Below are 16135 nucleotides of genomic sequence, written 5' to 3'. Positions count from 1 at the left end.
GCACTAGCACTACGATAACGAGAGACTAGCTAAAATGGAGAATGAACATGTTAAATATGATGCATAGAAGTAGCAGTCAGGAACAGGACGGATAGGAACTCACGCGTAGTACTTATGAACTGTGTGGCCAGTACTCAGCCATATCTACTCATATTCTTTAAGCACATTATTTTACTTCCATATAAAATGTGAAGATAACGTCTAATAAAATTTTGTTTCACTGATTTAAACACAAGCCTGCCTTTAATGAATGATAAGATAATCATACAACTGAAATTAAAGTTTTGGATTATTACTTATGTAGCCTATCCATGCACTGACAGTGACCAAGTGACCAGTGTGTTCTTGTTTTTATTAGTTGAGAAGCTCAAGGGTTTACCGACAAGTAGAACTGTAAGTTGCCTCCCATTGGAAGCGTTGGCTTGAGCAGACTGTCTCGAAATCGCTTGTAAACTCTTACAGCTTACATTACAAAATAAATTTCGTTGTATTACAAGTTTATAACGAAACACATCCAGTACCAAATTTTTCGACACGTTCCAAAGGATTACGCAATACAGTAAAACATTAAGACACTCATTTGGGAGCAACCTGATGTGATCTACGCTGTACTTTGTGGTGGACGCTTAGGCCTGACATTCGATGAGGGACGATAAGCATAATGGCGTATCTGAACGTGTTGAACATTAAATTACAGAAACTTCACAGAAATGCGCTCAAATGCAGTAGATAAACGTACTGTAAAGACACGTCGTTCGTACTTCAGATTGCTGAAAGAGGCGGAAAACTGTCTAACATGATCATCACTGTTTCACTTTGAGGTCCACGTCGCTTGGAATGAGAATATATCAACGAACGATTTTTAAGCGAGCGTTGTTAACAATGTAGACGCCACTAGGATAGATGAGAGCGTTAAAACGTCCGCTTCTGGCACACGGGGAGGCTCGCCGGCTCCGGATGGAATCCAGCCTGTTGATTAGCGACAAGAGCCGGTGTGTCGGCCAGCCTGGATGTGGTTTTCAGGTGGTTTTCCTATCCCACTAGGTCAATGCCGTAGTCATGCCCACGTCCCGACACAAATACGCCCTACGCGAACATTCAGAAAACATTTCCATACTTGCACGTGAGATTTACTCTTGTCGCTGACAAATGTGGTACACATTCCGCCTTGGAGGAAGTGGTAGCGTGAGGAATTGCATTTGGCCACTAATATTATCAAAATTGACAAGACATGGCGACCCCATGGTTGCACACAAGACAAAGAAGAAGTTGTTAACAACGTATAGTAAATACTATATGTCAACAGTACTATGCACAAGCTCCTAATAACACACAGCAGACAAGAATAGAACAGGACATGTAAATAAAACACGCAGAACGTACTTGAATAAAGGAGAGTTACAACGACTGTGTTCTTTAAGCGCACTAACATACACGAAATTTGATGCAAATTCTCTGTCATTTCCAGCGATGAATAGTCATGCGTACATTATCCTAAAAATATTAACATTTTCAGTTGAAGATTTCTAACTAATTTTCCGCAAAAGACTGTGCAGTGCGGTTGCGGAGCGCTGACAGTACGTTGCAGCTAGCACACACTACATACTCTTAGGTGACGTCCCGATTTCACTTGGTAAGAGCCGATGGTTGGATACTAGTGTAGCGCAGACCCCACGAAGGCATGGACCCAAGTTGTCAAGAAGGCACTGTGCAAGCTGGCGGTGGACTATGTTTACACGGAATGGACTGGGTCCTCTGGTCCAACTGAACCGATCATTGACTGTAAATTGATACGTTTGGCTACTTCGAGACTATTCGCAGCAAAAGACAGTGGAAATTTTGTGGACGAAAACACAATGTCACAAGGCCGCAGTTGTCTGAAGAAAATTCTGGACAATTGGAGCCAATGGTTCGACCACCCACATCGCTCTACATGAATCCCACTGAACGTTAATGGGACACAATCTAGAGGTTAGTTCGTGCACAAAATCCAGCACCGCAATAATTTCGCGATTCTGGACAGCTATAAGGCAACATAGCTCAGTATTTCTGCAGGGGACTTGCAACGACTTGCTAATCCATGTCACAAAGAGCTGCTTCACTACGCCTAGCAAAACGAGGTCCGACACAATAGTAGCTGATTTCCCATGACTTTTTTACCTCATTGTATGCTACATGAAGAAAGCGGGTGTGGTCAGGAACGTAGTATAGGTTCTCCAAAATGCCTATTATCACTACGAACAGTCTTATCTTGGGAACTATTAGTGATAGGGAATCGTGATTCTGTTGTGAATCATGTAAAAGCTCTCAAAGTGTTTTTCCTTTGTCCTTTTGTTGCACATTTGATATGGAGTGCAACAAAATAACGACAGACCAGGGGCATGCGCAATGTTTCATATAGTGTGCAGAATCCAAATTTGTGATGATGGTAGTGAAGAAGTATCGACACTAGTTTGGGAGGTCCGGTCGCGGTGGCCGAGCGGTTCTAGGCGCTTCAGTCCAGAACCGCTTGACTGCTACGGTCGCAGGTTTGAATCCTGCCTCGGGCATGGATGTGTGTGATGTCCTTAGGTTAGTTAGGTTTAAGTAGTTCTGAGTTCTAGATGACTGATGACCTCAGATGTTAAGTCCCCTAGAGCCATTTGAACCATTTTTAGTATGGGAGGGCAGCACTGACATAAACAAGCATTATAAAGTGGTTCAAAAATTTGAAAGAGACATGCTGTGTCGTGACAGTCCCATCGTATGGCCCCCAAGCTCTTCTGATGTCATACCATTAGACTTCTTTTCGTGAGGCTACATTAAGTATTGTATGTAGACATCGCGAGTCAACGGCATTGTTATCATACGTAAACGAATCAGTGAAGCAATCAGAGCTGTTGATACTGATCTGTACAAGGGCAGAATTCGAATATCGCCTTGATGTTCGAGAAGTGTCGAATGGGGCGCATACTGAAATTCTGGCCTAACGGAAAAAAAAGACTATGGGAGCTGCTAAATATTTTACAGCAAACCACGATCTACATCTACATACATACTCCGCAAACCACCATACGGTGCGTGGCGCAGGGTACCTCGTACCACAACTAGCATCTTCTCTTCCTGTTCCACTCCCAAACAGAACGAGGGAAAAATGACTGCCTATATGCCTCTGTACGAGGCCTAATCTCTCTTATCTTCGTGGTCTTTCCGCGAAATATAAGTTGGCGGCAGTAAAATTGTACTGCAGTAAGCCTCAAATGCTGGTTCTCTAAATTTCCTCAGTAGCGATTCACTAAAAGAACGCCTCCTTTCCTCCAGAGACTCCCACCCTAGTTCCTGAAGCATTTCCGTAACACTCGCGTGATTATAAAACCTACCAGTAACAAATCTAGCAGGCCGCCCTTGAATTGCTTCTATGTCCTCCCTCAATCCGACCTGATAGGGATCCCAAACGCTCGAGCAGCACTCAAGAATAGGTCGTATTAGTGTTTTATAAGCGGTCTCCTTTACAGATGAACCACATCTTCCCAAAATTCTACCAATGAACCGAAGACGACTATCCGCCTTCCCCACAACTGCCATTACATGCTTGTCCCATTTCATATCGCTCTGCAATGTTACCCCAAATATTTAATCGACGTGACTGTGTCATGCGCTACACTACTAATGGAGTATTCAAACATTACGGGTTTCTTTTTTTTATTCATCTGCATTAATTTACATTTATCTATATTTAGAGTTAGCTGCCATTCTTTACACCAATCAGAAATCCTGTCCAAGTCATCTTGTATCCTCCTATAGTCACTCAACGACGACACCTTCCCGTACACCACAGCATCATCAGTAAACAGCCGCACATTGCTATCCACCCTATCCAAAAGATCATTTATGTAGATAGAAAACAACAGCGGACCTACCACACTTCCCTGGGGGCACTCCAGATGATACCCTCACCTCCGATGAACACTCACCATCGAGGACAACGTACTGGGTTCTATTACTTAAGAAGTCTTCGAGCCACTCACATATTTGGGAACCAATCCCATATGCACGTACCTTAGTTAGGAGTCTGCAGTGGGGCACCGAGTCAAACGCTTTCCGGGGGTCAAGGAATATGGCATCCGTCTGATACCCTTCATCCATGGTTCGCAAGACATCATGTGAAAAAAGGGCTAGTTGCGTTTCGCAGGAGCGATGCTTTCTAAAGCCGTGCTGATGCATGGACAGCAACTTCTCTGTCTCAAGGAAATTCATTATATTCGAACTGAGAATATGTTCGAGAATCCTGCAACAAACCGATGTTAAGGATATTGGTCTGTAATTTTGAGGATCCGTCCTTCTACCCTTCTTATATACAGGCGTCACCTGCACGATTCCCTATCTCTAATTGTTTCCAACTTATGAGTTTTTGAAAAGATGACAGAACTTCATGGTCTGTGTATCACTAAATAAAGACACGAGGACGCAAGCAGTGCTGCATGCACTTTACAGTACGCTAGGCCAAATGCGTATTCGGCAGACGAATGGAGGTGTTTGTGGATGGGTGCGGATAGCGTCGATGTCGCGGCGCGGATGTTGACTGTGTGGGCACCGGGTACCGGTCAGGCTGTTACGTGGGGCGCTAATAGCCCGACGGCGGCGGTGACGTCACGCTTGGCCCGGTGTGGGGTCGCGGGAGGCGTCCTTGCACGCGGATCTTCCCAGAGCGGGGCGCCGCGCTCTTGAGGCAATCCGGTTTTTATGTTGGGCCATCAGAGCTCGCGCGAAGCTCTGCCGGCGTAGGCGAACCGGATGTGTCTGCGAGAGGATGACCTGTCCTCTGCACACACGACACGCCCAAGACCAGCAACCGCAGAGGCAACTCCTGCGGCGCCCACCTCCCACTCACCTAGCGGCTCCCATCTTCTGTCGTCTCGTTTTCCTTCTTTCCTGGCGGTTTTATATTCTCACGCAGCTTTGCACGTTGAACATCGTAGAAGACTTGCCAAATACCCTGACGACTTACTGTGCTTGTGTTGTTGAACGACAGCTAGGCTAGCTGGTCTTAGATACCGATAAGTCTTCACGAATATCTTGAGCCACGGATGTCTGCAGTGCTATCACGCCTGTTGAATGGGTGACAGAAGTTCTCGCAACTACCACGTTGCTATGGAATATCTGAGAACATCTGGTACTGGACCGAAAATGTTTTGGCGGACAGGACATAGCGCGCTATGCTGGATGGAGGCTCATCTGTAGATTTTGAATTAAAATCTGATGTGACGCGGGGAAGTATAGCAGCACCATTACTGTTCACCATATGTCTGGCATACATTACTGACTTAGTGGGTAGAGATAGATGCAGCGTTATACTTTTCACAGAATCCGCGCAGGAAAAATTTTCGTAATATCCAGTTAAATTTCGAAAAGCCATTTCAGCTTGGTGCAAAAACTTCCAAATATCTCTTAATGTCGAGACATGTAAAGTCGAGCTTTAAAGCGGAGTATTACGTGGGTTGGAACTTAAATAGTGTTACAAGTTTTCACCTGTTACTACCGTTCAAAGTAGTCACCAGCGTTGTGTAGAACCCTTTGCCAGGATGGTGCGAATCGAGCGGTCTAAAGTTATGGTGATTCTCGTGTACGACTGTGATGGTGTTATCCTAATGCATTACGTTCCTCCACGGCAGACCGTCAATGCACAGTACTACTGTTCGTTTTTGGAGCATCACCTGCGACCAGCTTTGCGAAAGAAGCGGCGACATTTTCTGCGCAACCCACCCGTCATTTTGCACGACAATGCCCGGGCACATACAGCGCAAGCTGTGGCTTCTCTGGTCCGTCGATGGGACTGGGAAGTACTGTACCACCCACCATACTCCCCGGACTTAAGTCCCTGTGACCTTGATTTCATTCCAGAGATGAAGCAACCACTTCGTGGCATTCGCTTCAGAACTGTTCAAGAGATTCGACAGGCTGCAGACCGCTCCATTCGTGCCATCAACAGAACAGGCTCTGATAGCGGTATACTACGCCTTCCACATCGCTGGCAACGGGTTCTACACAACGCTGTTGACTACTTTGAAGGACAGTAACAGGTGCAAACATGTAACTCTTTTGTCCCGGTTGCGAATAAATAGTTGCCACTATTTAAGTTCCAGCCCTCGTATTTGATTACAGGATTAATTAGTCACAGCTACACTCTGTCATGTCATACAAATATAGTGAGCAGATGTGGGCAGTAGAATCCGCTTCCGTAGCCCAAGTCGCGTTAGCACGGTAGCTCAGGGTATTCGGTTAGAGGGTTAGCTGCCCTACGTAACAAAAAAACTGAGTGAATGGATAAACACTGAACTTCAAAGGGCGTCAGGAGACGTCCACCCCGAACAAATGCAACGAACAATAACGAACAAAATGAGATAAAAGAAAAACAAATTAACGGTCACTAATGCATGCCTGTATCTTGGAGATAAGACGGTTCGAATTCTGCTACTGAATGAAATTTTCATTTCGATGAAGTGGAGGAGAGGTGGTAAAGTTTCGAATCACCAGTATTTGCGCCAATGTCCTGAATTAAACTGCAAACCTCTCTGCAGTGTCTCATCAAGTGAGGGCATGTGACACTCTTGAGGGTGATCCTCCTGTCGGATGTGGACGTTAGGTTCGGTGACGCCCCTAGTTTCCTTCCACAGGAGTAGACTATGTGCTGGCACGGGGTTTCATCCTCTCCCTTCCATTCATCCATACCAACAAAAACTCAACACTAGGCTGCGTATGCTCTCATCACGGTCATCCACCTGACACGGGAACACATTTGACACTTCTTAACAGTCGAAGGAAGCCAACAGCAAACCAACTACAATTGGAATATTTATTATTACACCTGGTGGTTACAATTAGAGTGAAGCCACTCACAGAGGTGTAGTGTGGGCTGTAATTATCGCATGACAGTGAATCTTGGTAGATACTCTAATGTGTCAACGCGGAACGGATTTACGCTGGAAAAAAAAATTGTCCAAATTTTGGCTACTAGCTGCAAATCTGGCGCTGTGAATGCGAGAAAGACGTATAGAAATTCTTCCATATGTAGGGCATTAGATCGGGACGTGGGAAGAAAAGGTTAAATTAGTGAGAAAGGCATAATATTGATATTATTATTAACTGCCACTTATACTATTTGTTCAATAGGAGCAATGGAGACGTCGACAAGATGCTATATAGTGCCCGATGTGCAACTGGTGGCCACAATTGGCTAATTTTTTCCATCGGTTGCACGTTAACGCATTATCATATCTACCAAGTTTCGGTGGATAGTTACAGTCCACACTGGACCTCCGTGAATAGCTGCACTTTAATTATAACCACCCGGTATGAACTGTAGAGACCACGTACGCTCAGCTGTAGTTAAAGCAAACAGCTAGCTTTGAGTCACTGACGAAATGCTGCGAAATTGCCGTGAGTCTAAAACAGTTATTGCACACCAAACATTTGAAATGCCTGTAGTTGAATGCTCCTCAAGCGTATGGATTCCTGTGTGGACATTGAGAGTATACAAACAAGGACTCACGGTGTCCTGGGTGCGATTCCCGGCCGGGTTGGGGATTTTCTCTGCCCGGCGACTGGGTGTTTGTGTTGTCTTCATCATATCATCATCATCATCATTCGTGACAGTGGCTGTGTAAAAAATTGGATTGTGAAAATCTTGGGACTTGGTATGGGCGCTGATGACCGCGCAGTTGGGCGCCCCACAAACCAAACATCATCATCATCAAAAAAGGCCTGTGTAAATAGTCACAAGCTTGTTTGACTGGCGAGGGAGGGTAACAGAAATGTTAGAAAGTATGACTGGCAGACATTGTAACAAATGCACCACACATCGGCACTAGAACCTACCCAGAAAACTTCAAGAAATCTTTCGGAAGAGAAAATATTCTTCAGCCATCTGACCGTGCAGATAAATCCATGCAAATAATAACTCCGACAGTCTCGTATAAACACTCATCTTCCCACGCCACATCTATAAAAGGAACTGGAAGAAAGCCTAATACACGGCACAACAGATCGAGTACAGATAGTCATGTAGAAAACGATGATCGAGGTGGTCTCACACACCTTCTACCGGGTTAGTACTCTGGGAGTTGCAGTCGCCTCCAACCGCTTGTAGACACTCCAGGAAAAACTGCAACGTTGATCACTTATAGCCATAAGCAGTTACTGTATTGGTGGATATGGCCTGTGAACTGATGATTCAACAACACGTCCTTGCAAAAAGGTAATACGAAGAAATATGAGGAAGCCAAGCTTGGCGGTCATGTGAGTGTGCGCTGCTACCTTAAGCAGTGACCACACATGACGACGTACATAAACGTCTCCTGTCGTGCAACCTTGGCATTTCAGCTCCGCTCCTGCAGGAGATGTACTGTCGGCGTGCATTATGAATCGTAAATAGAATGCGTGACTGTTTTCCTGTCTATCTACAAGTGTAAGCAGCTATAGACGTTGAGCAATTACGTTGTATTAGAATTAGAAGGCGGAGAAGCCATCATACTTAATATATCGGTAATAATGTTGACTAAGCTTTATTGAGGCGTACTAAACGACTTGAAAAACTACTGCAACCAGCCTTTTGTTCTGTACTGCATCAGTTGAAGACTGGTGAAAACTCTAAACGCTTCTTGACATAAATAAACTTAAGGAAGATGTGTCTTGCCGTATTTCTATGAAATAACCATCATAACTATTCACTAATGCCGAAAGTGATTTACAAAAGTAGTATTTCTACGGTGGTGCTGCCAATAGAACTAAGGTTTTATCTGCCGCAATGAAATATTTAATTTGCGTAAATACAATCAGTTTATTAATCTAAATTTTCGAATTAACAAGATGACATCACAATAGAAAACCGTTCGATTCACATAACTGAAATACTCAAGTGCCTTGGGCTACCGAGCGATCAAAAACTTAAATGGAATCCGCACCAACTAACCGTCCAATAGAAAACTCACTGCAGACTGGAACTATTAAACACGGAGTAGAAATGCAATAATGTAACACGGGAGACACGCTAAACGAAACAATTATCAACATTATTGCTACCCAAAGCGGAATTTATCAAGTGCTATCCAAGCAATCCGGAGGTGAAGAACATTCAACGTATTTTACTAAGGTTTAGAGTTACAATGTACTGAACGTCTTCGTGCCCACGGAGCTAAGTTTTTATAAGAGAGGTATGATTTAAAATTAGTTCCACTTCAAGCCCGTGAGCCATCGACAATTGCTGGGGATAATTACAGTCTGAGACTGACACATCCTGGCCTTCATACATCGCTAGAAGATTTAATGGTAGCACTCTAGAGCCACGATGACTCGGAGTTATCAGTACTTCTCCAGTAAATGCATTACCATTCTCTTTTTAACAACGGACCGGTCATTAGAAGACAACGTGCGCTTTGGAGAAGCTATGATATTGAGGTAAGATCAGTTGGTAAACGAGGGTTTGCAATTATTTGTGGAGAAAGGGGAATCGAAGGTAATATCTGCCTGAGTGCTGTGGCGTTTGTGAGCCACCATCGGCCTTCCACAAGTGTTGTGCCTCAAGTCGGTCTAAAGGACCTGTCCTAGTAGCTGGAAAGCATGCCACTGTTGTGACTTCCACCAAATGAAGATTCGCATAGTTCTGTGACTAGCGATGAATTCTCCCTCCAATCCCAAACTCCATCTCGCAGGAAGAAGTAGCATCTTTCTATGTGGCGCAAAATAGGTTTCTTCTATTGTTAATTTTACTGTAGACAGATATCAGAATAGATTTGTTACAGCAAATGCTCAGTCACTGGCTTTATAATTTGTTTACATAGTTTAATGAGCGGTCTGATACCAAAGCTTGAAGAGCAGAGAATCATTCTTTTTCGTGATTGAAGAGTGTAAGGAAAACGTCCCTGTGCTGTTTGATCAAAACTATAATCGTAACTGTTCAAATGGTTCAAATAGCTCTGAGCACTATAGGACTTAACATCTGTGGTCATCAGTCCCCTAGAACTTAGAACTACTTAAACGTAACTAACCTAAGGACATCACAGACATCCATGCCCGATGCAGGATTGAACCTGCGACCGTCGCGGTCACGCGGTTCCAGACTGAAGCGCCTAGAACCGCACGGCCACACAGGCCGGCTATAATCGTAACTGTAACACGACGCAACTAGTGAATACAAGCTATTACATTAGAACGAAAAACCAGTCAAAGTTGCAAATTTTTACTTTTTATTTATTCGCTGAGTAGTTTCGGGCTGAGACCCATTTTTAAATAATCATAACATAGTCGAAAATGACATTTCCGGAGATGTCAAAAATGTGCAATGAACATTTCTAGTGCACGCAGAAGTTGCTGACCCAAGCTACTCCAGCAAGCTGGAAGTTAGTGCCGAGTGGCCGAGCGGTTCTAGGCGCTTCAGTCTGGAACCACGCGACCGCTACGGTCGCAGTTCGAATCCTCCCTCGGGCATGGATGTGTGTGATGTCCTTAGGTTAGTTGGGTTTAAGTAGTTCTAAGTTCTAGGGGACTGATGACCTCAGAAGTTAAGTCCCATAGTGCTCAGAGAGATTTGAACCATTTTGGAAGTTAGTAAACAAGCTATTACGTTAATGCACATGTCTTATTTGATCAAGGTCAGGAAATCCTTTCATGGCCAGGAAGTGCAGTACAGTGTATTACAAAACACGTTTGCAATATTTTATAGCTAATACTGATTCCAGTGTTCTAGCCGCAAGAGAAGAAACATACGGCAGATAATCAATAGTTCAAACACGGATGATGTAATCAGCATTCATCGAGCGTAGTGGTGAAGCGGGTAAGAGATCGATCCCGCATTCGGGATTAGGGGGATTCAAATCCTCGTCTGGTCATCCGGAGTGAGATCCAAAGTGTCCGAAAACCACTTAAGGCATATTTTGGGATGGTTTCTTTGAAAAGGACGTATTTGTATTCCTCTTCAATACTTCCTCAACATGAGGTTGTGCTACGGCTCATAAGATCTCATCAGCGACTCCTCAAAGTATTATTTCCCTGTGATTTCGATATCAAAAGTGTTCATGGACCATAATGAAATATTAGAGTAGTTTATGCGACGTGTTTCAAGCGCATATATGCTTCGTGCGAATCACTGCACGCTGTACTGCTGTGTTATGAGCGATTATGTAAAGGAAGAGAGAAGGTGAATTTTGGTGCTGCTATATAGCCTGCTTCTCTCGACTAGCACCAAGAGGGTCACTGACCTAAACGATCCCACTCGACCAACGGAAAGCCAACAGTAGCATCACAAGCACTCTTTCCATGGCCCACAGAAGAGATATTTGGGATTTAACGATGTTGGCATCAGTGCACCACAATATCTGCTCTAGTGCTGGCGATGGTTTTGGAAAAAAATGTTCAAATGTGTGTGAAATCTTATGGGACTTAACTGCTAAGGTCATTAGTCCCTAAGCTTACACACTACTTAACCTAAATTATCATAAGGACAAACACACACAGCCGGCCGGTTTGGCCGAGAGGTTATAGGTGCTACAGTATGGAACCGCGCGACCGCTGCGGTCGCAGGTTCGAATCCTGCCTCGCCCATGGATGTGTGTGGTGTCCTTAGGTTAGTTAGGTTTAATTATTTCTACGTTCTAGGGACTGATGACCTCAGAAGTTAAGTCCCATAGTGCTCAGAGCCATTTTGAACATACACACACACACCCATGCCCGAGGGAGGACTCGAACCTTCGCCGGGATGAGCCGCACAGTCCATGACTGCAGTGGCGAAGACCACTCGGCTAATCCCGCGCGACATGGTTTTGGATTTAGAACTTTTTATCAAAGTGAAAGACATTACTAATGTGTCCTTAGAGGAGTTTCTGGCAACTTTGCTTCCGGCGCGGAACTGCGGAAGACTTGGCTGCTCGTTACGCAAGCTGGGGAGTTGGCTGGCTGCAGGTGAGGAGCCGTATCATCGGGCAGTTATTACGGCCTGACCTCGGCGCTGGCTGGTTGTGAGTCTCCAAGCGCGCCGCGTGCGTGCCGAGCGGGGCAAATGAGCCCCGCCGCGTCGCCCGGGTTTCCCAGAGGTGCCGCCACGGCCAAGGGCCCGGCGCTTCCTCATTAAGGAGCCCGCGGCACGGAGCCCAAATGCTAAGTCCGACTAACGAGCCGCCGTGTTTTGCATCTGACGCGCCCGTTTGGATGCACGCCGACGCTGTTCGCGCCTGCGATAAGGCACACTGACTGCCACCAGTGTATTCGCTCTTCCCTTTCCAACGGTGAAGGTCACATTACATTATCTATGCGCGGAAGCTCTTACAGCGTCTCACTACGACGTCTCGTGAAAACTGAGAATCTACGTGTGATCCTAGGCTTCCGCGACTGTTGTCCTTTCCAGTACTTCAGTAATACAGAGTGTCCATACATTAGCTTCATAAATGTACATCTTAAATAACTTCAAAACGATACTATACAGTAAGAACTGGTTTTCAACATGTGACAAAATAACTAATTAAGTATTTTTATTTACTTTCCAGGTACCACAGTTCTGACGAAAATGTAAAAGCCCCAGAAGAAATGTCAGAGTGTAGCCTCGTCCTTAGAGACGAAGCTCTATACCCAAATGAATTCAATAGAGTTTGCGTAGTATAGATGTAGATGTAGAAGTGCAAGGATACTTTCGGACCACCATTCCAATCACCTATTTGGGCTTGGCGTACGTCATTTGTGTAAACAGGTCGTGTTCCCCATAAACGGGGAACACACATCTTTCAGACTCCATTTTCAAGGAGTCCTGCCAGTGAGTTGGAAATGCCATAATCGACAGTGCACAGTCTTGCATAAGATGTTATGTCTTTATACCTACAATGTGCAGCTGCTTCTGGCATTAAAGTCTATGGATAGACATCGGCGCCAACAGAATGCAGTGGACATGCCAGTCACGATTACGGAATCTACGAATTTTCGGAAAACATTCGTTTCTCCGATGAGTGAACTCTTTGTGTATTTCGCAAACTGAATCATCATACCGTTCGCATATGGTGATTACAGTGTCCTCATATTACTTGTGAAATGGAAAGAGACTGTTCTAAGGTCAGTGTGTGGTGCGAAGTAATGGACAATTGCATCATTAGTCCACTATTTTCCACCAGTGTTTACAGAGCTACGTTTGGAACACCTGCAAGCTGACGTCATGTTTCAGCAGGATGGGTCACCACTTTGCTGGTCCCTAATTTTCTGCCAGTTTATGAATGATAAGTTTTCAGATCGATGGACTGGACGAGATAGTCCCACTCGGGTCAGCCCCGATAGCCTCTCACGAGAGACTTCTTTCTGTGGCGTTTTCTAAAGGATCAGATGTAGCCAACCAAGCTACGGACCTACCGGGCTTCAAGGTACACATTCGGATTGCGTTTGAACATATTGCCTTGGCGTTCCTGGAGCATGCATGGAGGGAAATGGAATACAGAGTGGACGGTGTCCGTGTCATTAGCAGTGCACACATTGACGTATGGAAAAGGAAACAAAACTTTATGAGTTTTGATGCATATATGCAGGTTGAAACGACGAATGAAAATTTGTACCAAGCCTGGGATTCGAACCCAGATCTCCAGCTCATTAGCGGATGCGCTATCCATTACGCCACCCTGGCACAGTGGCTTTGCAATATTTTATGGACTACCCTAGCACGCCTCCCTACTCAATCCAAATTTCCATTCACCTCTCATCCCACTTGTTATACCCTCTAAACTCGAACTGCATTGCAGAGACTCTCCAACTGTATTGATGTAGCACCTCAACATCGAAAGAAACTGTGGATCCTGCCTGAAACACAGGCATAGTATTTTAATCAAATGAAATTATATGGTTCCAGAGACTCTTCGAAGTCTCAGACATCGAAGTATATATGCAGTCTGAAGCGCTGTGCCTGAGTTTCAGGAAGGATCCTCCATTTCGTTCGCTGCTGAAGTGCTGTTTCAATACGGTTGGAAAGCCTCTGCAATGCAGTTCGAATTTGATGGAATACCAAGTTGGCCGAGGAGTGAATGGGAATTTGGACTGAGGAGGGAGAAATGTTAGGGTAATCCGTGCAATTGTGCATAAGCCACTGTGCCAGTCTGGCGTACGGGTTAGCGCATGAGGCTGGTGAGGAGGAGAGCTGGCTTCGAATCCTGGCCTTGGTACAAATTTTCATTCGTCGATTTAGTCAGCATATGTACATTTTAGATGTCTGTGACTTTAAAACTTCTCTGGACACATACAGTTTTATTTGTTTGCGAGTTATTTTGTCACATGTTGAAAAACTGCTGTTACTATGCAATATTGTTTTATAGTTATTACCGTCTAAAGTTTTAAAGATAATTTTTCGACGTCCTATTCTGGATATGTGATGGCGTCATGTCATGTAGACCGACGTTTGTGCCCCGGCTGCAAGTGGTCTTTCTCAGGGCATGTATTTACTACTGTGCTAGTGCCGTGATGAGAACTTGCGTGGTCTTATTAGACCCTGCTTCTAGAGTCAAATTGTCGGAGACGTCTATTTTCGTATTGGGTGGCATGATCCTGTTGGATGGTTTCGGCGAATGTGGACCAAAATAACACAGTGACGTAGTATTTTGCTACCGCGGTGTTCGATGCCGGTTGGAACAACAGAATGCGTGTGGGCCTTCGACAGGTATGTGGTGTGGCAGCGTCTAGAGCGCTGTCGGCTTGTAGGCCGGCTACTGTCGGCAGTCGAGACGATGCAATTCATGTTGTCAGGTTGCTTTACATGGAGGGGCGGTCACAAACTCAGGAAAAGTTGTACTGAAGACTAAGAAGTATCGCTTTCCTTTTTTACCTTCCCTTATTCGACCAGGCATCTGATTGAGGTAAGTATGTCGCCCAGTGTGGAAGCAAGTCGAAGATCTGTCAGAGACTCGTGGAACGCAGCAGTCTAGTCGAGGCTTTTCATAGAGAGGTGGAGCCAGACATCAGCCCCTGTATAGTGCCAGCCGATGCAGTGTTGGCGGCGCTTTAGTACACCAGTGACGGATATCTATTCCGTGAACGGCAGTGAACAGTACGAACACAAAGGAAGCGCCTTCAGTTCCTGACTGAGATGGGTGGCACACGACTCGAATTTGGGAGCTCATAATCCCGTCAGATTTTCGGTGGTTTCCCTATTTCTTTCTTTCGCTATCGCCTTTATCCCGCATTGTGCACAGGGTCGGCAGGGTGAAGTACGGAATTGCCATGGTTAATTTTAAGGGGTGGCTGGATGCCCTTTCCGCCGCCACCCCATACCCCCTGGGATGGAAGTAGTGTACCCCAGCTGTCTGCATCTAGCGTAAATCGTGAAAAAGTGTGAATGTGTTTCAGTTGTCTGCGAGGTGGAAATGAGGCGGGACGTGGGGACCAGTCCGATATTCACCTAGTAGGATGTGGAAAACCGCCTAAAAGCCACATCCAGGCTGGCCGGCACACCGGCCGTCGTCGTTAATCCGCCGGGCGGATTCGATCCGGGGCCGGCGCGCCTAGCCGAGTCCAGGAAGCAGCGCGTTAGCGCTCTCGGTTACCCTGGCGGGTGGTGGTTTCCCTATTTGTCTTAAGGTAACCAGGATGGTTCCTTTGGAAAAGACACAGCCTATTTCTTTCACAACCCCCACACCTTTCGAGTTAATGCTCCGTCTCCAATGATCTCGTCGTCGGCTGGAAGTTAAAACTTAGTGCTCTTTCCTCTTTTCCCTCTTGAAGTAATGAGGCAAGCTGTCGGGCCAGAAAGGGTAAAGACTGAGAATAATGGAGGAAGAGACTGGGCAGACTGAGATGGTGGCAAGCACTCACCGTGTAGCTGTTGATCTTGACGCCAGGCAGCACCTTGCCGTTGCTGCAGAGGGTCTTCTGGACGCAGGCGTGTCCGCTCCTGGTCTTGCAGGGGACTGTGCCGCCGCCGACTGCAGAGCCGCCCCCTGGCAGGAGACCGCTCAGGAAGGGGTTGCCCTGCAGGCTGGTCTCCCCCAGCGCCCCCGTGGTGCCGGGGGCGCCAGGCAGCGGGTAGCCTCCAAGGCCCGTCTCGCCAAACGCTCCCGTCGTGCCTAATAAACAAAGAAAAACTGTTGTACTGCGGCGGCGTAGCTCCAATATGTACTTGATTTGTACAGAGTAACACCAGCAAACC

The 16135-nt window shown here is 45.7% G+C and overlaps 1 protein-coding gene across 1 annotated transcript in view; it reads right to left on the bottom strand.

The window, feature by feature from the left end:
• Nucleotides 1-16135, bottom strand: part of LOC124711804 (collagen alpha-1(III) chain-like) — a 62764-nt gene that overhangs the window by 31126 nt on the left and 15503 nt on the right. Inside the window, exon 4 of the mRNA XM_047242026.1 lies at nt 15802-16052. Coding sequence (XP_047097982.1) covers nt 15802-16052 — 251 coding nt within the window. The remainder of the gene's footprint in view (nt 1-15801; nt 16053-16135) is intronic.

Source organism: Schistocerca piceifrons, chromosome 8 (genome assembly GCF_021461385.2).
Source record: "Schistocerca piceifrons isolate TAMUIC-IGC-003096 chromosome 8, iqSchPice1.1, whole genome shotgun sequence".
NCBI classification, from domain to species: Eukaryota; Metazoa; Arthropoda; class Insecta; order Orthoptera; family Acrididae; genus Schistocerca; species Schistocerca piceifrons.
The sequence above is the reverse complement of the archived record's forward strand: the minus strand, read 5'-3'. Positions and strand labels throughout refer to the sequence as shown.